The sequence below is a fragment of the Cyprinus carpio genome, chromosome A4, assembly GCF_018340385.1.
Source record: "Cyprinus carpio isolate SPL01 chromosome A4, ASM1834038v1, whole genome shotgun sequence".
Taxonomy (NCBI): Eukaryota; Metazoa; Chordata; class Actinopteri; order Cypriniformes; family Cyprinidae; genus Cyprinus; species Cyprinus carpio.
In genome coordinates, this window is record NC_056575.1 from 4,479,953 (window position 1) to 4,507,453 (window position 27,501).

The 27,501-nt window shown below is 41.2% G+C and overlaps 1 protein-coding gene across 7 annotated transcripts in view; it reads right to left on the bottom strand.

Annotated features, from left to right (window-relative positions):
- Nucleotides 1–27,501, bottom strand: part of LOC109064036 (forkhead box protein P2-like) — a 98,692-nt gene that overhangs the window by 24,528 nt on the left and 46,663 nt on the right. For all 7 annotated transcript variants that reach the window (XM_042747366.1, XM_042747344.1, XM_042747353.1 and 4 more), the window contains 5 exons: nucleotides 15,357–15,446; nucleotides 5,775–5,912; nucleotides 4,004–4,093; nucleotides 1,556–1,730; nucleotides 628–841 (listed from right to left, as the gene is read on the bottom strand). In XM_042747366.1, the coding sequence (XP_042603300.1) occupies nucleotides 628–841; nucleotides 1,556–1,730; nucleotides 4,004–4,093; nucleotides 5,775–5,912; nucleotides 15,357–15,446 (707 nt within the window). The remainder of the gene's footprint in view (nucleotides 1–627; nucleotides 842–1,555; nucleotides 1,731–4,003; nucleotides 4,094–5,774; nucleotides 5,913–15,356; nucleotides 15,447–27,501) is intronic.

The window sequence follows — 27,501 nt, forward strand, 5'->3', positions numbered from 1 at the left end:
ACCGGATAGTGTATTCTATTTACATGACAAGGCGTGCCAGCAAAGCAATTTCAAAAGAAAAGCAAGGTATTAAATACTTAATGTACAGTGAGGTGAGCTGTGTGTTCCTGCCACTGAAAGTTGCACCTCCATGCGTTTGATATACCGGAAGGAGTTGCGTTCAATAGCCTGCTGTCTCGAGGGAGGTTTCATCTCATTTCAACTGTTATCCAGACATTAATAAACTATTGATGAGCAAACAAACAAATACACACAGCCATCTCCCTGCAGGAAGGAGCATTTTCCTTTTGTTAATGGGGACAAACACATCAACTGTTCTTTTTTTTTTTTTGCTTTTTTTTCGCACATGAAAAGTAGTTTAATTGGCTGTTTGGTTTGTGTTTGTTTGTGCATGTCTTTGTGTTCATGTGCACACAGGACCCTTTATTGGGTGGTTTGTGATCACAAATGTCTGAAAAGGGATTCCGAGTTTGCGTCGAGTGAAACAGAGAAGACGCTTTTATCCAAAGTGACTTTACTTGGCCAATCCAGCTGGATCTCAAGGACGCAGTGGTGATCGGGTGAGCGGAAGAATAAACCAGTGCTCTACAGATTAGCTTTAGCATGCATGTGTGTGTGTTAGAGTACCTCTCTCTCCGGTGGTTGAGGACCGGGGACTGGCCGTTGGAGATACCATGATGGGTGATAGGCGGAGAAGCTTTGGGGTTGCTGGTGGAGGTAGTGGACGAGTTGTTGGTGGTGCTCAGGTCCAGGCCGCTATGTTTTAGCCCATTGTCCTCCATGGCGTGGCTACCAGTGACGTCTTTCCAAAGTTGCTGGAGTTCGGCAGGGCTCAGACCAGCTGCAAGAGAGTCACAAACAGGTTTACAGACACAATCAATCACAAAACTCCCATTATGAGCTCCCGTCTACCCTTTCCTAACAAGGTAGGTAAACCTGTTCTGCTCTGTTGAGAAACTTGAGTATCACACTTAAGCATCTGGAGGTAAACCGGCGCAAGATCAACCTGGACGCTCATCCCGTGCTTCGTTTCCGTGGTATCCGAAGGTGCAAAGCAACCAGGAACTCATCTGCACATGATTATGCATTCATAAACAAGCCTCTGTGTGCAGAATCAAATCATCATATAATCCCTTGGATAATAAAATGAATATTCCGCTTTTTGTCGCCCCAGCTATACTCCAATTAAGAGCCATCTCCAAACTACTGTCATCTTGCGCCATTTCGATAAACACAGTAGCACCAGGTGTTTGTTCCAGGAAAAAAGCAAATGGCAACAGCTCATCTTCCTCAGAGCTCTGAGCTCGCACTGCGAGTCCGTAAACAACAACAACAGGCAAGGAGGGGAGGGAGAGAGGGGTGGGGTGGGTGGGGTGGGGGGGGATGGGGCGGGTAGAGAGGAAAACAACAAGCACACAGACACAGGCAAGAGAGAACGAGAACTAGAAAAAACTGAAATGGCAAGGAAAATGCAGCAGGAAACCAAAAAGGGGAGTTTAAAAGAGGACGCAGCCACACACGCACACTCTCAGATGAGAGGACTAGAGGACTTTACCTGGCTGCAGAGTCTGTCCGGGGAGGGTGGGCTGTCCTGGGCCAGGGGGCAGAGAGAGGAGGCCCTGCCTCTGCATGTTGAGCAGGTGCTGCTGCTGCTGCAGTTGCTGCATTTGCAAGAGCTGCTGCTGAAAGACCAGCTGCTGTGCCGCCAACTGCTGCTGCTGCTGCTGTTGCTATAGTGAGAGAGAGAGTGAGTGAGTGAGCAAGCATATACATGCAAAACACTAAACGCACATGGATGAGAAAGTGTGTTTGGTTATTCATGTGGCCCAAGTGAAACCAAGCCGTCTTGTTCTCATCGTTTTGCCTGCATGTGTTGACTGAAAACTGTGTGTGAGATGTGGGTTGGAGGACATGTGGAGCCCCCTCCTTTCGCCATTGATAGTTAATTGTCTTGCATTTCTAATGGTCCATTACAGCTTATGGGGCAACAGGGAGGGGGTGACGGAGGGAGGGATGCTGAGAGAGATTTACAGCACCCACCCCCATCCCCTCTGAGCCCTGTTTACCGCCAGTCGAGCCTCTTGCATAAGCTGGTGAAGACAACAACAAAAACAACAACAACAGCAGCAGCGGCGGCAAACCACAGCATTGTTTAATGCAGCACTTCAGTGATCTAAGCACAGCAACTATGCTTGAAATCTTTCCATGGATAAAAATTAATTATAAAATCAGGTAAACGTTGATGTTATGAAATAAATACAAACAAAAAGGATTAGCAAAATCACAGTGAACAAAACACCCATGTAAAACTCACTAAACAGTTCTTGCATAAAATGTTCATAAAACATTCTTGGATAAATTCTTGCGGATTTAAACTTGATAATCATATTATAGATGACAGAAAAAAACCTAAAAACAAAGCATTTAATGAAGTGAAATTCAACTGAAAATCATAGTATTTTAGTAAATATTTTATCTCATTCTTGAAACATTTTGCATAAACTGTCACATTATATGGCCATAAATAGACATGCTAAATAGATATACATAATGTTAAAAAACAGTATTGCATAAATTGTTGTAAATATAGTTTACACTTTTACACAAAAATTCATTCTTCTGATGTTTCAGAAATCAGGCCCAACATATAATTTTATGTCATACTAGTTTGTAATACTATTTTTACATAAATTGTCATCTATGCAAATTCATTTCATTAGTGATTCATGAATGAGGCTCAATGTTTGTATAATTTGGCATGTGATGAAATGACAAGACACCTTTCTTTAGTCTTAGCTGTTTGAAAATGTAAAGTGGTGTTGCAGTTGCATTTCAGAGTTACGTCTGTACTACATTTCCATGTAGTACAGACTCAATTTATTAGCTGTTTTTTAGGAGGTCTGGTTTAAAAATGACTGAAGTTTGCTTTTGTGGACAAAGTCTCCAGAGGTCCATTAGCAAACTGAGAGCTAGTTTCTGCTGAGACCCTGATAGCTCTCTCTCTCTCTCCTATCCTCTTTCCCTTTCCTCTTCTCCTGTCAGAATACATTACAACCTACTCAGTGACAAGAAAGCAAAGACCCCCATTACAGGAGGGAAGTTAAACTTCCAATTTTTGCTTGGAATTATACTAGCGGTAGGACTGAACAGACTCCAGAGGAAGACCTTCAGTCAAGAACGGTGAGGAAGACCTCACTCCTTTAGTTTAGGGATGAGAGAGCAAGAGAAAGAGGCAAAACATGTGATGCACTCACTGGAAAACAGACTGCATAATGGAGTGAGCCGTACGGATTGGCCCCGCTGTCTCGTGAGAAATAAGGGAGCAATTTCTATTCCATATTTGATGGCAGTGCCTGAAAAAAATCTATTCGCAAATCCAAACAGAAACAAAGCCTTCGGGAGGTCAGCCCTGCTTTCTGTAGGCCCTGCATAATGGCTTGCTTAAGGAGAGACAATCGTAGAAGGTGCTAGTTGAAGAGACTGCTGGGGCGGGGGATGTTTCCCATCCACGATACCTAGCTGATCAATTTAACTGCTTCCGCACGTTTTGTTTGGATTGCCGACCCCCTCTTTGGTGCACTTCGCTTTTTGATGCCTGCTTCTGCGTGTCAGCAACCCTCTCTGTCTGTCTGTCAGACGGATCCACGGTCGGACTGTCAGTTTGATTTATGAGCTCGCTACGTTTGAACTTTTCTGCTCGTCGACCCAAACCCACCGTGGTGGTTCATTAAGGAACGGACCCTGTGCGGTACGCTAAAATGGGCATTTTAACGTCAGCATAACTCTGAAATGCTGCCAAGGATGAAGCTGAGACACTTGTCTGCCTAATTTTAGCGCTTTGCATCATTCAGTAGAATTCAGAAGAAGTTTCCTCTGTGCTAAAGGAGTGTTCCCTCTTTTAATGATAGCACAGACTGATTCACAAGTTGCTTGTGGTTGGCGAACGCAAGGGAAACCCTCACTTTGTCTCTTACATTGGTGTGTATTGGTATGTTTATCGTACCTCTTTCGCTTGTTTTCCTGGATGCTGTTGCTGCAAAAGCTGTAGATGGAGTTGTTCCTGTTGTTTCTTATAAAACTCTTGCAGGTGTTGCTGTGGAAAGACATGGACATGCGTCATTACAATGTGTGGAACGAAACATAAACCGTACAAAAGTGTCTACACTTAAAACAAATGCGCTAACCTCTAGGCTAGTTTATAACAGATATTCAAATCATTGTTATAAGGTTGAAAATATTTCATAGTAGGCTACTTTCTGCTCGTTTTCTTTTTCCCATCAAGTTATTCATAACCACTAGGAGGTTTTCTTTTTCCCATCAAGTTATTCATAACCACTAGGAGCAAATGCAGTTGTGTAACCACTCTTAGAGCAAACGTTTTAAATGCTAGTTTTATGTTTTGTTAAAGTTTTGTAGTTGTTTTTTGTCTAATTGCTTGGAACAAATGTAGAAACCGCTAGGCTACACCTGTGACAAAACAAAGCGCCTGTTGTATATGGCTTGAAAATGTATCTATTACTTAGGCCTATTTCCCTTTTACCACATAAGTGTGGCTGTTCCTCAAAGCAGAGCTACAATAGAACAAACAGATTCGTAGCCAATTCTGGGCTCCTGAGGCCGCATGACATGCCTGGATGTGCTTCTGCATGTCACATCATAAATAACATCTCTCTCCGGTCGAGACAAAGAGACCAGCACTTCCCCTCATCATGCGTCACCATATGGACTTTTATGCGGCTGCACAGTACCGCTAGAGGAACAATTAATCTTACTGCCTATATATTTTTACTCTCTGATGCCTTGACAGGCAGTGAAATTCTGAAATGAATGTGATGCACTCAAAGGAGAGGATTCATCATTGTGAATTAATGCATTTAGCACACTTCTCCTCTTCTTCTCAGAGTGCTGTCCTAAGGAGCTCATCGTTGCAATACAGGAGCCAAGCTTTCCCGTCTCGTTCAGCGGGAGACGTCTTCAGCACAAGACGCTCATCACCATTTATACAGACCTAATTATAATCAAGGCTGAGTTAATGGAGATGTTTTTAATGAAGAGCTCACTCTGAGAGATTTTAAAATCACTTTTGAAGATATAATCTACTATTGTCAGAGACATGGTCTAGTTGTAAGCTCACATGCTACGATACGACATGGTGCTCATGCAGACAATCAAAGTTTGAGCCACTTTCCCTCTTCGCTCTTTAAAGATGGTCTCCCAGCCTTTCCAAGATGGTTTTTAGCTGATTTAGCTGGTCGGCTAGCTGGTCTCCCATCTTAATCAGCTGCACATTAAATAGCCTGCAATCCTTTAGTTAACATGTTGAGAGTTTAACAAACTTGCTCAATCTTCAAACTACTTCTTCATTATGATAAAAAAGAAAACCCGTTGAAGGAGGAATGAAGAATGCAGGAGAGAATGCTAATTTATGCTAAAGCTCACTATATCAGCCACTGCTGCAACAATAAAAATGCAATGCATCTTGCAATGCTAATTAGGCTTGGATACATTAATGAACCAAACGACACGTGAAATCAAGCTTTTGTTTTTCCAAAGTGTTCAAGTTCACGTACAGCTAACTCTATCTGACTTTATAGTTTCTGTGTTCCATTTGTCCCCAAAAGACGTCCCCACTGAAAACAACTAATTACATGCCTGTCCATATTTGTTTCTCTGATCTAAGTATGTCAAGGACAGATGAGAGGATCTGTTTGCTATCATTTCAAAACATGACTGCATATGGGACAGTGAGTAAGAGTGTGTTTATGTGTGTTCACCTGCTGAAGCATGACTGCTTGTTGTTGTTGTAGGAGGGCTTGGAGTTGTTGGGGGGACAGGACCTGCTGTTGAAGGATTTGCTGCATCTGTTGGGGTGTGATCACCTGTGGACTCATCATTGCCACAGACACTGGCACCTAAGAGATATAGAGATGGAGAGAATAACATATTAACCATGTCTCATGAAAACTCTTCAGCTGTAAAGTCATGCGCTTCTCGAACTCTCTGGAAATGGTTTGAGTGCAGTATATGTAATCATTTGGCAGTGCATGTGTACTTTCTTACTCTATATATTTTCTGTCAGCTACTCCCAATGGGAAAAGCACTGTGCTTTAAATAGTGGAGGACCTTAATTAGCTGAACCCTTCAACTCCCTCAGGCGATTTCTAGTGCTACACCACACAAGGCAGGTAGGAAGACATATATATCCCGAGCCGTCTGTGGGTCGTAAGCGGACACATGGCCTGTTGAGGAGCAGCTAAGCTAAGTAGCATGGATTCAGGCTGCTGAGGGTTTGAAGCTTTGAAAAGTCTGTGAGAAACTCCTGATTGAAGCTGAGCTGCTGTGAAGTATTCTGTTTTACAGAGGTGAGGGGAATTACCAGTTGCCTCTCGCTGCGCATTGAAGTTTCCAAGTTGCACGCTTGGAAGAAAGCAGCCAGAGGCACAAGTCTTCCACGAGATGTCATTTTTAAAAATTCATGTCATTTTTTAAATGATAAGAATCATTAAAATACCAGCTGTCAAACTGTGCGAGAGAACTTTTTCGGTTAAAAAAAAAACAAAACAAAGAAAATATTTTCGCAGCCCAGCATTGAAATAAAGCAAGCGGAATTTCTAGAAACATGCAACATTTACATTAATTTGGCTCTATTCCTCGCTCATGTCTAAAACTGCACAATTAACAGAATCAAAATAATTGGCAGACAAATGCTTTTTGAGAAAGACAGAAACCATTTTTTCCCTTTCTTTTTTCCCTGGACGCTGCACCTGTCTACAGCTGACTCTTTAGGGCATTCTTTGTACTTTATGAAACATGCTGAATGTTGCTTCGTCCAACAGAGCAGCTTCAACAGATGCTGTCTATCATCAAGGCAGCTGAGCCTTCGGCGTCATGAGAGGTAAACATCTCTATTGTTGTGGTGTCTGAGCTTGAGAAAAAGATTTGAGGCTCCATTAGACGTTGCGAGGTGTCCGAGCGACTCCTCGCGTCGGCTAATCAAGACTGCTTGATTGCTTTCCGTACGTCTGAGCTCTCAGGGCCTTGACACGTCCTTGTTTTAGTCTCCTGGCTCGGCCCAGCTCAGGTTCCCCTCTTTGATTAGCAGAGACATTTGCATGGTCACTACACATTTTTCATTTTAGAAGTCATTATGCATTAGCGCTCCTGAGCGCCGAGCTTGACTAATCCTGATGAACTGAGTAGCGGAGCTGAAGGTCACACTCCATCCTTCCCCACTCATATTCATATTCAAACAAATCCAAGCACCATTCTTCATTAGACTGGCCCCAAAACTCAACAAGCACCACCACGGAGGGAAGCGCACACACAAATACACTCTTTCTTTCTGTATGTTTTTCTTTGGGGAGAAAAGTTGTGATGAGGGAGGAGGTATCGAGAAAAAAAAAAGGAACAAAGCAACAAAGTCACAAATTAAACAGCTGCATGTAATTATGCAAATGTATGCTTACACCTTCAATGTTATTAAACCTTAAGACACATTTGTGATGTGTAATTACCCCCAGGTTCAGCGCCGGCCTAAATGACAATATAAAGACCAAAGTATGAAAATACAAGAGGAGATGTTCTCATTACGCCCATTATTTGTATATTTAAATGAGCTACGGACTGAATAATGAACGATCACCTCACCTGCACCATGGTGCGGTGAATACAATAAACATGCAAATTTCAGAACAATTCGTTAAGTTTATTTATCTACCATAGCTGACTCTGTGTAATCCGATGTTGTATTTTCACCTCGAATTTGCCAAAGACAGACTCGAAATGACGATTAGAAATAAAATGAAATCAGGTTATGCCATTCAGCCTCTCATTAGATTTTTAGCAGATGGACGAATGATACGCATCTTCATTTCATTGCTTTTCCAAACAAAACAAAAACAAAAAAAGATGAGACAAAGTTGAAGTTTCAGCCCACTCACTTCCAAGTCGTGCATAATGCTAATTCCAGCATTTAACGCCAGCATTTTCTGCATGATATATCCGAGCTTGAAAGATGAAAGCAGATAAGTAATTGCTCTCCTGGTTCTTATTCTTCACTGACAACCCATAAATTTAATTTTACACACACGTTCATTTACATTTTCGAGTATATGACATGATAATTGGTGGAATATAACACCTCCATTCCGCGGGATACTGCGGGGGGCGATGATTGACAAGCTGGGTGAATTGAAAGGAACAGAGGCTGAATTGCTTCTCCCCGAAATGATTTCACCAAGACGGGGCATAATTAATGAGCGTTTGCCGAAGGGTCGAGCTGTAAACAGTCAGACAATCTGTCTTTTCCCTCGTAGGATGCCAGATGAAGAATATGACTGTGAAAGGCAATGATGCAACCCAACAAGTGCTAGAAAACTGCACAGATAATGGCATTCTTCACAAATCAAAGAATCAACTTCAATCATCTGCACTTGAAGCACTTGTGCTGTGAGAAAATTTACTTACAGACGATCAACTGACATTTGCTTCTCACTCTCCTTTTAAACAACAAGCACGTCCAAATATGGCAATCCATGAAGCTTTGATTTCTATTGGAAAACTACAAATACAAGATGATCTCCATTGACCTGCTCTTTAGCATCAAAAGGCTCAGCACCTGAGAGAGAGAGTAGAACAAATAGCTTTAAATTGGTCAGTGATGAGAAAACATCAGTGGCCCTCATGAAGAACGAGCAAATCATTACAGGGCTCTCGCTACGCCAAAACGGGTCTCGGCGGTCAACTCCACATCATAAGAACGAAAAACGCTAGACTTGACCCTTCTTGCAGTACCTAAAAACACATCAAATGTCCCATTGGTGTAATTCCAACAACTAGGGGTGTAAGAAAATATCGATACACGTGAATATTGCGATTTTTTTTTTTTGGCGATATTGTATCGATTCTCAAAAATGCGATTTTTTTTTTTGGCGATATTGTATCGATTCTCAAAAATGCAACATCAATATTTATATATATATAAAAAACAAACAACAACAACAACAAAAAACACATACCAGAAGTGGCTCTCTGCGCTGCTTCGCTAAAGATAGGTGCCTAGTCTATTTTTGATGGACGAACCGTCCAAGATGCACATAATTAGATAATTGAGGATGTGTTTTAAACGACTAAAAAGGGTACATGTCTTTTGTTATTGATGTTGTTTGGTAGACTTTTTTAAATGACTAGTCATGAAGATCAGTTTTAATTTTTTTGTTATTTTTGTTTTTATTTCCCCACCCCATTCACACACTGACACTCTCCACACTTGTGTGTGTACACGTGTGCTCATGTTCTTTACACAGTTCTTCATGTTCTTCCTGCAAGAACTTTATTTTCCATTAGAAGAATGGCATATGGTCTGTTTATAACATCTTACATTTTATACATTTAATTTGCCTAAAGAATCCTGCAAGCATTTTTTTCCCCCTTTACTCGTACTGCACAAAAAGTGATTCAATGAAGTTGAATGTTACAGGGACTAATTAATGCAAAGGCAGATCCCACTGTTATCTGATTAAATAACTTTTTTTAAGGTTTGAATATGGTGAAGTATTCTTAATGACAGCTTTACTCAAATTATATCCTATTCCTAATATAAGAAATATTCCAATATATCCCCTTGCTTACAGTATCGCAATGTATCGCAACATATCGTATCGCAACCCCTGTATCGTGATATGTATCGTATCACCAGATTCATGCCGATACACAGCCCTGCCAACAACAATGTCTGAAAGAGCAGTGTTAAATAATAATTAATATAAGTGCTAACTAGCTAAAAAAGAAGTGATTTGATTCTCTTGATGAATTAAGTTTCTGGTCAGATGTGTTCAAACTGAACGGGCTGAATCATGGGCCACTTTAGAGAACCACTTGCCAGAGATACTGCTCAGATATATAAAATGACAAATGGGGGGGGGGGGGGTTTGGCAATTACTTTAGCAGAAAGGGGCAGCATATTAATTAAGTGGTAAATCCTAATTTAGTTGGAGAAAGTGAGAGGTAGAAAGGAAGAAACAGACTCTTATTGTTCCACCAATTCTCAATATCTAATTCTCAAGGAATGGACTTGAAAAGATTCTGACCTTTCTACTTTGGTAAAGCTAGGGTTGCTAATTCAGTCAGTAATGAATGGTTTCACAGTCAAGGGTTTATTGATGGAGTTGCTTTACTTGGGGACAACCATTATGCATGCTCATTGATTTGAGAGACAACATAAACACGTACTTGCACTAATCTAAACCTGAAACATGCAAACATACTGTACATACACACACACTAACACAGTGATCGTTTGGATTATAAGATCAATGCGGACGCTCCCCAGGATCGGAGTTAAGTAGATTACAGGAATGTTTTCCCAAATCAATTTATTTTACAGTTCAGCAAAACAGTTTGGGAAGTGTAATGCACTTCAAATGATGATAGAGTGGATGTGGCCTCGGTTAGATCTAACAGGGATACATTGGACCTTCCACATATTTAGATAACCACACTTTCATTTTTGTCAATGAAGGGAGGGATCAAATGCGTACTACAGGAAGTTAAGCCTACTGTTCCAAAGGGAACTACGTGAGGAATAGATGAGATCATGCTACAAAACCACTCAAAAAAAAAAAAAAAAAAAAAAAAAACAAGATTTTGAAATGCATAATGGGGTCCAAAAGTCTGAGACAACTATTGAAGAAAAAAAATCCACCAAATGTGATCTCTTCAAGAGTTTTTAAGATGAGAATGAAGTCTACACAAGTCTGAAAGTTGTCTTTCTTTGTTTTTCTCAAATATGTTAGTTACCATATCTGAAATGGCACATCGTGTGGCATTTAAAGGGAAATCTGTCTCTCATGCTCACTCTGCATCAGCCCCCCTCCTCTTCTCTCTCTTGAAAGCTTTGTGATGTCGCAGGTAATAGGGAGTCTGTTGGATTGCTCTCCTCGTCAAGTGACACACAGTAAATTACACAAGCTTCAAGCAGCTCGCTGAATTACAGTTCATCACTTGGAAAGATTTCCCACCACTGGGCTACACGTATCAGATCTGCCAGTTAGGATCCAATTAACACTCTTGCCAAAGTAATCAGACTGCATGTGTAAGGGCTGCTGGAACTGGTTTATTACTCTCATGCATCTTCTGTCAGAAGGTACAGTTGTTGCTTCTACATCAAAGCAGTACCATGGCACTATTTCCCCCCACTCCCACCATTCCACTGGCTCTCGCCTAAGGGTTATGCTTCAACTTCCTTTGCATTGCCATGTGAGCCCCTGCAAACCGAATCCTTTGTAATTTACACACACTGCCCATTAGCTCAGGTTACTTGGTGTGAAGTAGGATGTTTTCCTGGTTACCAAAGATCACAAATCTGCAAAAGCGTTTTTTCCTTCCTTCATCATTTTGGAGTGGCCAAAACTTGTTGGAATTTGAATTGAATGGATCACACCTCACAGAAAGCTGAAATGGATTATTTTTTTACTTTTATCAAAATGTCCAACAAGACTTTATCAAGCCAACATTCAAAGTTTTTCTTGCCAAAACTTGTGTTTCTTGTTTTCTGTTTGTTTGGACTTGCATGTTGTAATTCTGTTCTGTTTCCTGAGCCAGTTTTTGTATTCCCTTGTTCATTGGTTCCCCTTGATTGTCTCCCCAATTATGCCTTGTTTCTTGTTACTTTCATCAAAACAGCCTGTATAAATTTCCTATATTTGGCTAGTTCTTGGATGTACATATTCTCTTTCCTGCATTATTTTTATGTAAAGTTCTGCACTTAGATCCACATCTTACCTAGTTGAGTTAGTTTTATTAACTTCTTTGAATGACAATTTATTTGAATTCTACTTTCTTACATTCAAATTCAAATTGTAATTCTGCATTCTTTTTGCGACCTCCATTCAAATTAATTTCCAATCAGCTGAAATGGAATTTAAAAGGCATTCCAAATTCTCGTCTGAATGGTGCACAACCCTACAGTTGGGTGAATGCTGTTAAAAATCAATGATAATATGAAGGCACGAGTATCCTTTTATAAATTCTGCTGGCTTTGTGCACGGTTCCAGTTGGCGTTCTGAGTAGATGAATTTTAAGGAACATGGCGCAGGAGTCTGACGCTCAGATGAGCTGTGCGTTGCTGACCTTTAAATCGGCGACACTCGGAGGATGGCTCACTGCTCAGGAAGTGATTGGGTTGAGCTATCTGCTACTTCTCTCTTGTCTAGGAATGCGAACGAGCAACGAGCCGCTCAACTGTCCTTCCCAAACGCAGGAACGAGGAAGCCTCTGGAAGGATGGCTTGTGGTTGTGAAAAAAGTTAAATTAAAGCATGTTGGGTTTAAAATGAACAAGAAAAGGTCAAAGCATTGGCCATATGTTTCTGTCACCAACGCAACCGCTGTAGAGTGTACTGTAGTTACATGCTAGTGAACTAAAATTGCTTTGTTTGGTTGTTTCACCTTGTTAATGCTGAGATATCTCTCTCTCATGTCCACACCGCCAAAAGGTCAGAGGTCAACTCTACCTCTTTAAACACCTTCCTGACACCTAGACTGTATTATATCACCACAACAGCCCGTTGCAACACCCACATGCCTCTGTTTGTTCAGCATCCTCCTGTTAGCTTCTAACCGCTGTTTTGTCAGTATTCAGTATCATAAACACGTGTTTTCACACTGTTAAATGCCCATCCTGCCATCAGGACAAGACGCCTGGGCGGCACACAGAGTCAAACAAACAAACCGGCATGTAGTTTATAGTTGGAGAATGGCAGCTGGGCTGATTGGGAGGACAGGAGACACAATTGCCAGTCGCGCAAACTTTCTGTAATCCCCCTTCCCTTTCATCCTCTCGCCTTTTATTTGTATTTTAAATGTCAGTGAATAAAACACAGAAGATATTGCCACTCAGAGAGAGAGGCGCTACGACGCGAGAGGACTGTTGTGTGCCTTGGGAAATCCTTGTAAGCAGCATGGAGAAGGCACAAGGATTTACGGGGAAGAAATAGGTGTTTATTGACTTCTCCTCTGGGCTTATGGGGTAATAATAGACCTGTCACATTACACAAATGTGGAAAAGCGGCTTCTGAGCGCGTCAAAAGCGCGAGATGAATCGCTGGATAGAATTAGTCAGCCGACAGGCTTTAGAGACTAATACAAGTAATTAAAACCAAGAGCTCCAGCACTTAGATGCATGTGTGGTAAATAATTTATACGCCATGATCTATGGATCACTTTCCCTGCCTTTCCTGGACAGGGAAAAGGGGCGGATACATCAGTGTCAGGGAACGAGCAGGCATTTATTTTAAGTAAATAAGTCATTTTTCAAAATGCTTGTTACATGGCACATCTAAGTACATGCACATGATCTGAATTGACTTTTCGTAAGCGTTTAAAAGAGCAGCGATCAAAGATAAAATATATTTAAAGGAATATTCCATTGGAGGTGAGTGGACGCAAACTGTAAAAGTTAGTTAGTTTCAATAGTATGGCCACAAGACATGAACAAGATGTGTTAACATGATTTTAATGTGAAAATCTGCTTTCTAACCTCTGTAAATTTGTATCCAATTTTACAACTGTTGCTATGACAATCAACCTCCATAAATCGTAAATTTCTATTTCAGAAATTGGCCCCAGTCACTTCCATTATATGGACCTCACCGCATCCATGATTTTGGAATCTTTTTTTTTTTTTTTTTTTAAGAAAAATAAATAAATAAATCTATGGTAATCAGCAGGCTGTTGATTGAGCTTAATTGGGTAACTGAACATGAAACATTCCTTTAAATATTGTTTTTGGGAAATAAAGGATTACCAGACTTTTAGACATTTAAAAAAGCACAAGTTAATTAAGAAAAGGTTTGACGGCATTGATTAACTACAGCCTGAAGACAGCACTCAACAAGCCCTGATTCATATTGATTCATATGGCTAACATGAGGCAAGGATGGCATAAGCAAATGTAAATATTCAATATTTACTATCCTCCGGTGTTATTAGAGACAGGGGCTCAGTCATGGACTACCAGTTATCACAGACCTTCCTCATCCAATATAACTCGGCTTCCACAGGAAGTATCGCACGGCAATTCGCAGTCACGCTGTGTGCCGGGAATCCATTTCCTGAGTATACAGATGGCTGCGAAACTACAATAGATACATGAAAGTGCATCCACCTAGGCTTTGCTTTACAACTAATATCTTTGCACAGAAGGCGAAAAATAATAAAGGAACAAAAAGGAAAAACTTTGATTTACCAAATATCCCAAGCCTTATTTGCCCAAACCGGGCTGAATATATTAAAAGTGAAAGTCACCAAATCTTTAACTTCCGCATAATTAGATACTCAAGGGTGTGACTCTTGGAGAAGGTGTCACCATTGTTATACTCTCTGAAAATATTAACGACGAGGGTTAGCGGCAATTTTCCCTTCCTTTAATTAAATGCACGGGGTACTAATGAAGTAAACCACCGCTAGCTGATAGCACTTATTAGCAGGGAGGAGGCCACGCTCTCTCTCACACTTAATTTAAACCTAAAAATACAGAGCCTGGCAGATGTCAAGCGTTTACATAATTCGAGGCGGCACGTTTGTATTGTGGGGATGTGAGAGAAATAACACATCGGCACTCAGTTGGTAAGTAAACAGGTCTGGTAATAGGCGATGCGACATGCGCGATGCTGCTGTGACCTTTACCAAATCACTGACAATAGCAATGTGGCGCAGCCGGAATCAATAATGGCAAATTATCTTGGAGGGGTACAAATGACAGCTAGTTAGAATACACAATGCTACAAGAAGCCAGGAAGAGCTGCTATTTGGTTTCTGCGGGATTGTATTGAAAATAATCCAATAGAAAGTTTCCACAAAATTACCACAAAAGAGGACTCTGCAGAATGTTGCCCAATCCATAAATTTTTAAACTTGTTTCACCACAAAACGTTAACAATGTGAGTTAGCATACTAAGTGGCTCACTGCAACCTTGATTTTTGCTTTTTTAAAGACAACAAGGAACGAGTCAATTTTATTTTTTGTGTTAATCAACATCATGAAACAAATGCTGTCAATTGAGCTCGTACTGAACCCGGAATATTCCTTTAACATGTCAATATCTTTTCACAGCAGAGATTTCAAGGTTGCCCAACAGGGGAGGGGAGGTAATGTAGCTGTAGACAACAGAAAGGTTTCAGGTGTGAGGTATTTTGTTTGGTTTCTTTTGAATAAGGGCAGGCCTGACAGGATGAAATTTTACTGACAGCTCCAGAATTACATTGCCAAATCAAACAGAGTAGCTGGAACAGAGGAAATCTTTTCCAGAGCGCCATGTATTATGGATGGACTTAAGAGATTAGCGAGGAACTGCTCACCTGCAACGGACGCTGTTTGTCGTTGTTCTTTGGAGATTTCAGGCCACTGCCTGGTTGCTGTAGAAGTAATTGCCTTGCTGCTTGTAGGGCCTGCAAAGAAAAGAAAAGAGAAAAAGAGACGCAAAATTAGTGTTTTTTTCCCCATCCTTCCTCCATTCCTCCCCTTCAACTCTGGCACACTCAAATATCAAACACTATGAAAGGTGACATCAACCCGGCGCATGCCATCCACTACACCATTCATTGCTGTTGATGAGCCATGTAGCGTCTCTCAGATATACATTTTTCATGATAATCCACAAAGCCGTGATGAAAGATAAATACAGTTTGTCTAGCACCTCTAAAGAGCATGAGGGGTGTGGCGTATACACACAGAGAGTGTCAGTGGTATTGACCTGTCTAGTGTGTGCTCAGCTGAAATACCCACTTCTCTGCAAATTACTGGCCCATTTGCATATTCATAATATCAATTTGAAGTAGAGGCAGGCAACGTGAAGTGTTCCTAGAAGCTGTAATTAAAGTTGACAAAATCAACATCAGATTACCTCAGGAGTGAATTAACAAGGAGCTGAGCATTAGCCGGGCCCCTGAGCACAGGGGTGATGCCGGCCCTTCTCTGGCAAATCACTCCAGATACCTACTTCTCCAATGTCGTAGAAAAATACAAGAAAATTTGGTTGCTAAGGTAAGCGTGTTAGGGGTTTGTTCAAATCTTTAACCCTAAACTTTAGAATGTAACTCATCCTGTTTGTGCTACAGACATGAATGAGACCTATTACTTTTGTTTATACTTTTTGTTTTGTTTATTTACATTGTATGAGTGAATCCTCTGGGCTCTTTAACTTGGACCACTAAGCAACCACCTAGAAATGTCCTAGCCAGCCACATGACCTCATCAATGCTCTGACAACATCTCAGAACACCTTAGCAACCACCTAGAAATGCCCTAGCAACCATTCACCATTTCTGGGCTCTTTAGATTTGGACCAGTAAGTAACTACCTAATAACCACCCAGAACAACTTGGCAACCACCTAAAAATACCCTAGTAATCGCCCTCAATATCCTACCAACTTTTGCATAAGCAACCATCAGTTCCTTTTTCTTCAGAAAATGTAAACATTTTTTTTTAATAATCTTTTTTTCTTAAAAATAAAAAAAACTTACAGAATGTGTGTGTAAGCCTGATGCCAGTTAGGTTGAAATGATGTACCTTACAGCGTTCCTCATGTACCTACAGGAATACTGATACATGCCTTCAAAGGAAAACAACTCTTTCCAGACTTCCTGGAGTTGTATGTCGACCGTAAACAGAAGTGAACAACGACTCTGTGAACACAGCCACGGACGGCCTCAGCGCCCCGACACAAGGAGAAAGCAACAAAATAAATAAAGCAATATAAACAACACAATAACTTCACAGGTGTTTCATCTGTCGGGGAAGAGGAGAGCGAAGGTCGAGGGGTGCGAAGAAGAAAAAAAAAACCTTCAGATAAAGAGTGACACTTCTTCCAGCAGAATCAAGGGCTTGTTTTATTTCCTGGTGCTTGCTAGTATCCATGACAACAGCTGCCTTGACAGGATGTGCATATGGCACTGCTCTGCCAGCTGGTGAGAACAATGTTTGAACTAGTACATTGAGATGCTGAGCAAACAGGGGGAGAGAGGGAGAGAGAGAGAGAGAGGTGAGGGAGAAAGGAAGAGAGGGAGAGAGAGAGAGAGAGAGAGAGAGAGAGAGAGAGAGAGAGAGAGAGAGAGAGATAGGGGGAAAAGTTGCCACGTCTTAACCCGCTGGGAAGGCAGCCATCCCCCTGATCAATTATGAAGAGACAGGGTGAGGAGCTGCCACTGTCTGTCTGGCTGCACGGTGAGGAGCCAGGCTCTCCGAGCTCCTGGTAAACAAACACAACACAGTGGCGCTGGGTCCTAACAGCATCGATCTGTCTCCTCTGATGCACACACACACAGAGCCGTTGTCTGATACTTCAGGGGACACCAGGATGTGGAGGAGGGCTGGACTACTTCAAATCAGTTCCCTGTCCTGGCCCATCTTTGAACGAACCCAACAGACAACAATCGGATCTTGAGCTTTGAATGGGGCATACTTGTATAACTGGATAAGTTTTGGGGAAAAAACAAGGTTTTATGTTTTGCAAACTGATTGAGTAGCATACTAAGTTGGCGGAGAAAGTTTCCGCAAATCACCCTGCTTTATTCTTCCCTTCTAAACGATGCATTTATCGATTAGTTATGGTCCTCGTGGTACTTTTGGATGCATGAGTGACTTATAAGTACCCTCACCAAGTCATTATCGGCAGGACCGCATGGATGAGATTGTAAATTGCAGGAGATTTCACGCCCATCCAAGCGGTGATTGTGACTGTGTGACTTTAGGGTCAGCTAATGGCTTTAGCACAACAATTAACAGGAGGAAATATTTATCCGCATCCCGATCGATACAGACTCGCTGTCCTCTGATGAATAAAAGGACAAAGTCAAAGAAGTCATTCAATACAAGGTAGAGGTCAGGAGAGTGGCACTTCACACAGCACACGGATGAAGAAACTTAATGGCTTTTCCAATATGAACGTGCACACTGGGAAGGTGGGGGAATGTTTTCCATTTTGCATATTATAGGGTTAGTTTCTTCCAAAAATTACAATTGTGGGATTATTTACTCCCTCACCCTCATTCCAAACCCATGTGACATTCTGTTTTCATTGAAACAAAAATTTTTGAAGACTATTCTGGGCCCCTTTTTCAATATAACAAAGGTGAATGGAAACTGGTAAGCTGCAAAGTGACAATAAAAGTTCCAGAATCGAACAAATCTGATTTAAATTAATCATTTAGACTAATTTTGTGAACAGGTTCAATAAATCTGATTAAACTGTTTATGAATCCACTGAAATTTCAGTTCGTTCTTTACATAAAACTGGCTTCAGAAGACCAAAAAGCACCATAAAGAACAGACTGAAAAGACAGCCAATTCATAAACAAATGAATCAGATTCATTGATTCAGTTGACAAAACCAGCCTATACCATTCATTTGAATTGGACTGACCTGGTTCTTGAATTCAGTGATCCAAACACAATGGTAAACAGTCCATAAGGTGGCATAATTTTGCATCTGGCTGATTAAAGAAGAATAAAGCGCACAAGCCGTATGGGCTACTATAATGATTTTTTTTTTGACATTCTGAAGCCTCAGTCCTCATTCATGTTCATTATATCGAGGAGTGACCAGAAAAATTCTCCTTTTGTGTTCTATGAATGAAAGTCAGTCCTAAAGGATTGGAATAACGGAGGGAGGGTGAGTAAATGATGACTGAACTTTCACTTTTTGGCTGAACTATTCCTTTAATGTTTCCAGCAGAACTGTTCCGCCTGTCCTTGTCCTGTAATGCTGCAAAAACATTCCTTATTAGTGACAACACCGCATTATACAGCTGATATTCGCCCTTGTGCGAAAATACCCAGAATGCAACACAAAGGCATATTAGGTGCTTTCCAGATTCAACAAAAGCAAAGCAACCACTGAAGTTTTGCTGGACGGCTGGAAGCTGCTTGCTTTGCTTTGCTTCATCCTATAAGTTTTGTTGCTGTGCAGAAGAAACGCAGGCTGCCATCCATTAATGCACACATTGTATAAACAGCACAATGCATCACATTCCTCAGAGCTAGGAGCTCAAGGAGAACCGGGCTGGAGCGTAAATAACAAGGCACTCAGGAACATATTTGATGTTGATATCTATCTCTAAGGACTGGGAGGGGGAGAAAAAAGAACAGAAAGAAACAAACTTGCACATTCAGTTCAATGAAGTGCACACGGAAGACACGCACACAAACACATGACTGCAAGGGCTTCACAATCCTTATGAAAATACGATTCTGCCCAAATGGATCTACTGTAATTGGTTTCAGCTAGCGAGGTCGAGGGGGAAAGGTGATACCGGTCACTATTATATGAAACGGAGGGAAGAAACACGCATATTTACACAGGAGTTCCTCGGCTACGTTAATAGAGAAAAAGAGAAAGGCGAAAGAAACATATGTCAACTCTCTCACCCCTTTCACCAGGCAGTCTGTGTTTACACTTAACACAAGGGTAATGAGGAATACATTGCAACGTTCCCAGTGCTAAAACAAGCATGAAAAGCATTAGCAGCCAGCTGCAGCTTGGCACATCATTACAAATGCATCCTCGTTCCTCAGGATCAGCACTTGAGCTGAGCTTTTAGAGTCAGCCTCCGCAACCGTGACCAAATGTATTACGAGACAAACAAATGTTACAGTGAAAAACTAGCTAAGGGAAGCAGGTATGTTTGAGAACGGAAACATAGTGGATTAATCTGGATTGTTGAGAATGTTGGTTCACAACAAGGGCGGGGTGTTTTTGCAAATGTCTTTAATTTGATCATAATTTTTTTTTTTTTGGAGGAACAATACATATCCAAACAACTCTAGATTAGAATGCTACACGTGTTTTGTTGGAAGTTTTGTGCTTCAGAAGATCTCCGGCTTGCAGTCGCAGAGGGCACGTCAACTCTCGGCTTATGGAAAACACGCACAACAAGAAGAGAGAGTGAGAGAGCACAACCCTTATCAAGCCGACAGGAGTCGGCTGCCACGAAAAACAAAGGACAAACAGTTTAAGCTGATCAAACAAACAGTGCTGATTGGCTGGTGGTCTGCGCGGCCTGTGCAAAGATAGGGCCCCACTCTCAACAGCAAAATATTGACACCATATCTGTTATGTAAGTGTGTTTAGGACATAGGGGTCTGATGAGGGGCCAGGCCACTCATGAATAGAAAGCGTCGCTCCAGGCACGGATTTCATAAACAAGACGTGCGCTGAGGACATAACAGCCCTGCAGCAGCCCTACATTGGGCACCAGATGCACGTCAGTATGAATGACAGCTAAACACGTTAAAGGTCCGTTTGGACACACAATGGCAGTAGGTCAGTCTGTGGACAATGTCCCAACCTCTGTTGTGAGGAGGCTGACTGACACAAGGGCAGAACAGACCGCCTTTTATCAAAGGTCATCCATAGCTGTGATCTGTGTTAGCGTTCCAGTCAACAGTGAACCAAGGTTTATCGGGGAGGCTGGGCGGCCTTGCTGAGCTCCAAAGACTGAGGCTGCATTTGGCTCTATGGAAACAAAGTTCAAATTAGCAACCTGGAATTGTTAAATTTGGACTGAATTTTGTTTTTATGTGAACACTCTGAATAACACCAAAATCAGATCTTCTCAGATGGCATGTCATGACAAGAAGCAGGTGATTAAGTTGTTAAATTTTCAAGTAATAAGCTCCATTTAATATTAGAACACTTAAAAATTATATTAATAATATTATTTCATGTATGTTTGATTATGAAAATTACATTTAATAATAATAATGATAATAAACTAAAATTATAATAACATTTTAATGTATTTTGGATAATGAAAATTAATAGTAATCATAATAATAATACCAGGTAAAATAACAATTTAATAAAATTTATAAAGCAAGCAAGCAAGAAACCATTTATTATATATATATATATATATATATATATATATATATATATATATATATAAAATAATAAATACACACACATCTGATATCCACTATATAAAAAAAAACAACACAATCTGAATCCACTTTTTAAAGCCAGACTTATTAGTAACCTGCCACTTTCATTAGAATTTATTTTTTTTGGATTTACTTTTAAGTAACCTACATCACCCTTTGTTCTGTTGCTTGTTTTAGTCTTTAACTTTCTTCTTCCTTTTCTGGTTTTAGCTAAAGGAAAACCCTGTCTCTCCACCATGGGCATATTCAACAAATAAAAGACTTTGACTTGTGAGGTCTGAGTTTAGTACTCAAGTGGGAAAACAGCCCAAGACACAACATGTCCAGCAAAGATGAGACGTGTGCTCTCAGCATCCATTCCAGCAGCCGACACAAATAAAAAATGAGGAGAGGAGAGCGAGTGAGACAGAGGAAGAGAGAGAGATCTCAGTTATTGTGATACAGACACAGATTGTTTTTTCCTCAGCCAAACGCCATACTTCTCAGACAAGAGAAAAGGATGTGGGAATAATGAGTGTTTTTATGTATGACTCAATAAATCAGCGGTGTGTGCAGCTCGCGGGCCGGTCCATGGAGACACTCCTCAGCTGCAGGGCCAAGCGCGAGCTAACCGGCAGAACAATGGGCTTCTGTGAGCTGCGCTCTCTCTTTTTCTCCTTTCATTCCTTCTCCAGCTATTTCCTCTCAATCTCTCGTATGCAGTTCCCGTCTTTCCTTGTTGATCTCCGTCCCCGTTGCTCACTTCTTGTTTATTGATTTTCTAGATTAAGGATCCCATGGAGAGGGATTGTAACACACAACCAAAAAATTATTTTGGGGTGTGCTTATTTGCCTTCCCCTTGCATCTATTTGGCCTGTGTCTGTATTATGCTTCCCCAGCCCAGTCTCAGGTGCTAATAATGAAGGACAAATAGAATCATGTGTGTAAACTTCCCCTTCTGATGAAAATTTATATTAACTTTCTGCCACTGTAAACACAGAGGCATAGCTCAGCCCTCCCTGGTGAATTCGAGATGAATTCGCTCATTTCTACTCCAGAAAGCTGGGCATTTACGTGAGGGAAAAAGAGAAAACAGAGATCTGCTTCATTGTGTAACCTCACACTTATTTTTTCAAGTGCGAGGAGACAAAACATGAGTCTGTCTGGCCCATCAGGATGAGTGTGTATGCACAGACAACAGCGATGTGTGCATTTGGCTGTGTGTGTGTGTGTGTGTGTGTGTGTGTGTGTGTGTGTGTGTGTGTGTGTTTGTGTGTGAGAGAGAGAGTGCATGGCCCTCATTGGGGAAACAGTGCCAGGAATAACAGGCCAAACAGAGTCGGCTTCCACCGTTCACTGCAACCACAAACATTCATACGCTTCCCACCACCTGCAGACATCGTTATGGATGGTTCTCGCAAAATCTGTGCTGCACTTTTGCACTGGACCACGTATAATAGTTTACAGTATCGCCAGCAACCTGTGGAGGGAATTAGATGGCAGGGGCCCCATACTGAAAACAACATCTGTATCCCATAGAAATCTAGAAACGTACTGAAAAGAACGTGAGGAAAACGAACAAATTCTACTCTGATTAGTTGCTTTTGGTAAGATGAGCATCACAATTACTATTGCTTAGAGTGACATGCACAATCCCTAATTCTAGTTTTAAACTTTGGTGTACAGAAAAAAAGTACAATTTGCACAGGAACAACTCATTTTATTTAGAAAAATTAAAAATTTGGTATCATCTGATCTCTTTAGGTTCATTTGAAAGATGCTTAAACATCATAAAGAGGCATCACAGATCAGTTCTGAAACCAAGTGCCTCTCTGTATCTCTCTGGGAGCTCAGACATTGTTTCTGCACATCTCTGTTCCTTTACTGGTTCCTTTACTTATGAAATTCGATCTCTCCCTGCTTCTCAATGGCAGGCTTTGGTAAAGCCCTTTCTTTCAACTGCCGTATATATCATCTGGGTTTAGATAAGGTGACTCTACTGAGCCTTTTATCTGCCTCCCTTACAGAGGCATGAGCAAGAAAGGAGACTGCTTTTCACTTATACCATCAACACATGCCAGCAAGTGCAGGTCAGCGAAGGAAATAAAGGAAGAGTGAGGCGGCGAATGAGTCCCACTTCCTAGCATGTGTTCGATGCACTTGGCTTCTTTTTCAAGTGATTATGATCCATCTCTTTTTCGCAGTTCCATGCCACTGAGCATCACAAGGTCTGAGGAATACCTCTTTATAAATGTTGCATTCAGGGGCGAGAGAGAGCACACTCCACACTTCATTTAGAGTGAGGCCAGAGGAAAAAAGAAGGAAAAGAATAGCACTGTGCTTTTGTCAGGCTGAGCGAATGGACTTGTTCTCCATTTGGGCGGGCATAGCATTTGTTGACAAGAACTTATTAAGAGGCTCAGACAGCAGAGTACACAGCTAGAGGCAAAGTGTAGACTATCTGCTGAAGGGAAAGAGACGCCAATCTCTCAGTCCCATTGACCCCCAAAAAAGTGTTTGTTCAGGGTGTCAATAGCAATAGACAAGACAAAAAAACAAACTGTACGGGTCTCGTGCAGAAACATACGCATATTATTCCAGGTAGGAAAGTTCTAAAAATGCAAATACATTTCCTTTTAGGTATATATTTAGGGTTTAGGGTTATGTAGTAGCTTTACCTAAGGGTATGAGATATATCCTCATTTAGGTAATTGTATATATCGCCTGATCACCCTCCTGGCAGCACTCTAAAAGTCAATAGTATATGTCTGAGTGTGTATGTGTGGTCCACAGTGAGCTCTTACACTGTTACCTAGAAAGGTCGACTGGCCCTTTTGTGACCTTCAATGTAAAGCACAAACCCCTGATTACCATGAAACTAACCACAGACGGCATGCTGTGGAACAATATGTGGTTTCTCCTCCAGCTGGAAAATACGTGCTGAAGGAAGCTCAAAAATGGTGCTCTGACATGATCTCTTTTCAATAGCGCAGGAAAAATTATCACCACAAAATGGAATAGGGTTACAAGAGCACGATCCACTCCAGGTGAAGGCAAACTATTGTTTTCAGTCCATTTACCTGAGTGTTCAACTGTCATTAGTTTGTGGTGGGCCGGTAGTCCATTCAGCCCGGGTGATGGATCTTCCCAGCCCATCTCAATGAGCGTCGGGCTGCGCTGCAGATCAGCAGAGTTAATAGCGTTACATCTAGCTGGTGGTGGGCCAATGCATCTCCGTCAATCCTCCCTGCTGACGGAGCGCTGGGGCCCCGGGCCCTCCCGGCTACGTGTGCCAGCGTGCCGTTTGTCTTGTGAATATTCCAATTACAGTGCGTGCCTGACCTTTTGAGTGAGCTGAGCTGGGGTAGAGTTATCTTCCCTCCTGACACAAGCCACCTATCAGTCAACGTTTCAGTGAGAGAGACAGATCTGTTCTAAGGGTTTCATGCTGATTACAAAGAGCTATGGATTGTTACACATACCCCTAGATGTGCAGTGATTAAGATGCATTCAGTGCGCAGATAAACATACGTGTTCACTCAAACACGTCGGCTCTGTGTATTCACATGCCATGTATCTGCTATAATCAGCTAACTGCCTGACTACACTCGCTCTCGTAAACAAACCCTTTGACAGGCCTATATGGCTTTTTACGAGGTTTATTTTGCAATCCTAGCATGAACAAAGTCATACTTTTGTAGTTCCCTCCCCCTCCCAACATCTAATCTACATCTTTCATTGAATTAAGAATGGAAATGGCCAAGAAATGCTTCTTTTTCAATTTCATGCTGAGGTAGCTCAACTTAGTGGATGTAATTTCTCCTAACAAGAAAATTCATCACAATGTCGTTCACTTAGTTTGACCATGAGAGAAATCCCCCTCCTCCTTTCACTCTTTTTTTCCTTTTCTACGCCTTGATGAACATCCCTAAAGCATCATCACTCCCTTCATAACACGTCTGACCATAACTAGACAATTATGTCGGCTGTTTAAAAAGAAGTGACTACAATCTACATCAAATGAAATGACAAAGGTCAAATGAAAGAACATGCATGCCTGACACTGTAAACCACAACTTGTGTACACAAGATGAAGTATATCACATATAATTATAAAAAAAGAGATAGTTCTGGTTATAAAATAAGACTGGATGAGCCACATATCAAAACAGACAACATTCGCACAAACAAAATCAAGCAGTTAAGCTAATTAACTATAATACTTGGCTTTGAATATTGTTTTACAGTATCTGATCGTATTGCTGTTGTCAGTGGTTTTATAACCCCCCCCAAAAACTCCTTAATTGTGGTAAAAATCACAGCTAATTGCTTTAGTAGTAACTTCTAAACAGATTCTGCTAAGCCAAACCAAGACAAGCACCCGATGTTGCCACACAACTGAGGAAATACCTAGCGGGCAAATTCATGCATCAAATAACTGGTAAATACCTCTAGCAATAACAATCACATTTAAATTGAAATGGAGTAGCACTGGAAGATTTAAGCGTGAAAGCAATATCAGCTTGGTGTCAAATCAAGCATGAAGCCTCACACACACAACCTTAATTCATGTTTTGCATACGACTACAGCATTTCCTTATCACAGTGTTAATGCACAATATGGTGCACACTGCTAGTTCTCATTCTTTGAGCATGCTAACACTCTCGGTGGTTCTCTGGCTTCTGATGGAGATGTTCGGGCTGAAATGACTGTGACGGAGAGGGGATATAGCATCGATCCTACATTTTAAAAGATAAAAAATGTACCCGGACGAGCCCCCAGAATTAACACCCACCGAGAAAGCCTGCAAGCCCAGGCTAAGTGACATGTGCGTGCATTTGAAAAGCCTCTTGTGTATTTGTGAGCTGAGGCCAGGCTTATTTACAGCATTTGTTGAAAAGCCCTGAAGAGCCGCAAGCTGAGAGGGTCTCTTACATATGTATTCATTGTCTGGGGGCAGTGAGCTATGAGCCAGGCCAGACACCACTCATATGATCTCTCTCTCTCGCTCACTCTTTTCCAGAATTATGGAATTCAAATATTCAAGTGGAAGAGTGGCAATATCTGACTACCTTGTGCATAGTAAATAGAAAGACGAAAGAGGGAGGAATGCGGGGAGAGAACAGCTTTGCCAATCGTAGCCCTCAACTCCTTAACCAGATTTACATCACTTTAATATTTGTTCCGGAAAACCTTCACATACAAACATCCCCAGGCAGGCGTTTCACAGGCTGATTTGTTACTATTCATGGATAAACCGGAGAGAAACTGTAATACTAGACATGCTTGTTAAATTCACAAGGCTCCAAAGCTGCCTTCTAGAAAATCCTGCCTCTTGGTTGTCAGCTTAAGACGCCAGGCATCTGCATATGTGAGCTTTTTAAGCTCTGTTAAATGGTTTGTGGTGTCATAGGCTGTCAGAGATACTGGGAGGATGAGGTTCAGGATGCTCCAGTTTCCTCACCATGTTTTTACTGCGTTTAAGTTCAAGACGACTCTAAAAAACTCCTTGCTCTCGAGGGCTTTGCTCCGAATCACCTGCTTTGAGAAATACAGCATTTGGTTCATTGCTTAAGGTTTAGAAAAAGAACTACACTACCCATAATCACCTGCTCCACAGTCTTAAAACAGTGGTTTGATGGTGTAAAGTATGTCGCTTTTGTCTCCAGGGGAGGCTTCTGCCCTAAGGGCCGATATAGATTTCAGTGCTGTTAATTTCCACAGGCAGGGCAGTTAGGAAACATCAAAACAGCAGTAAATGAGACGTGAAGTGGTCATTGATCTTGACTGGCTGACTGCTGTAGTTTTATTTACACACTGAGGTTAAATGTAATTGCTAAACACTAAAGGCTGGTCAGAGTCGTGGCCTAATGGTTAGCTCCTACATTAACACATTGAGCCATGGTGCTCAGTTGGGGTCAAGGTGAGTCTGAATCAGGGAAATGTCATAATATTTCCCAATATCCCTCTTGTCCCCATCCTTCTCCACCATTCAGTCAATAAAGTGTTATGAAATTAAATAAAACAAAAAAAACAAAAAGTATACATTAAAAACAGATGGGTATTTATAAGAGTATAGAATAATATGCATAAAAAGTATGAAATATTTGTAAAGTAATAAATACATAAAACTGTATTAATAATGTATAAACAACTTGAAAAATAAAATAAAATAATAAAACAAATTAAAAGATGGACTACATAAGCACTGGTAAGGTAAAAGGTTATATTTGCTATATATAAATATTTCTGTCACAAAAAAAAAAAAAAAATTCTCCCTTGTTGCCTAAATGTGCAAACGTGGCTCATTTCATTTATAACACTAAGGCTGAAGGTGTGTGTGTTTCACCTGCAAGTCTTTGACCTGTGTCCCCCCCACCATGATGCTAGTGCCGCCCAAGCATGAGCAATGCTCATGAGTGTTTGTTTCCAGCAGATTTCACTCTGTTCCTTTCTCTCTCGATTCCCCCCTCCTCATCCTGTCCCTCACTCGATCTCTCTTTCAAAGCCACGGCTTGACATTTCGCTTGGTCTCTGGAGAGGCCGATGGGAAATGGAGTTACTACTGCAGGCGCACTGTA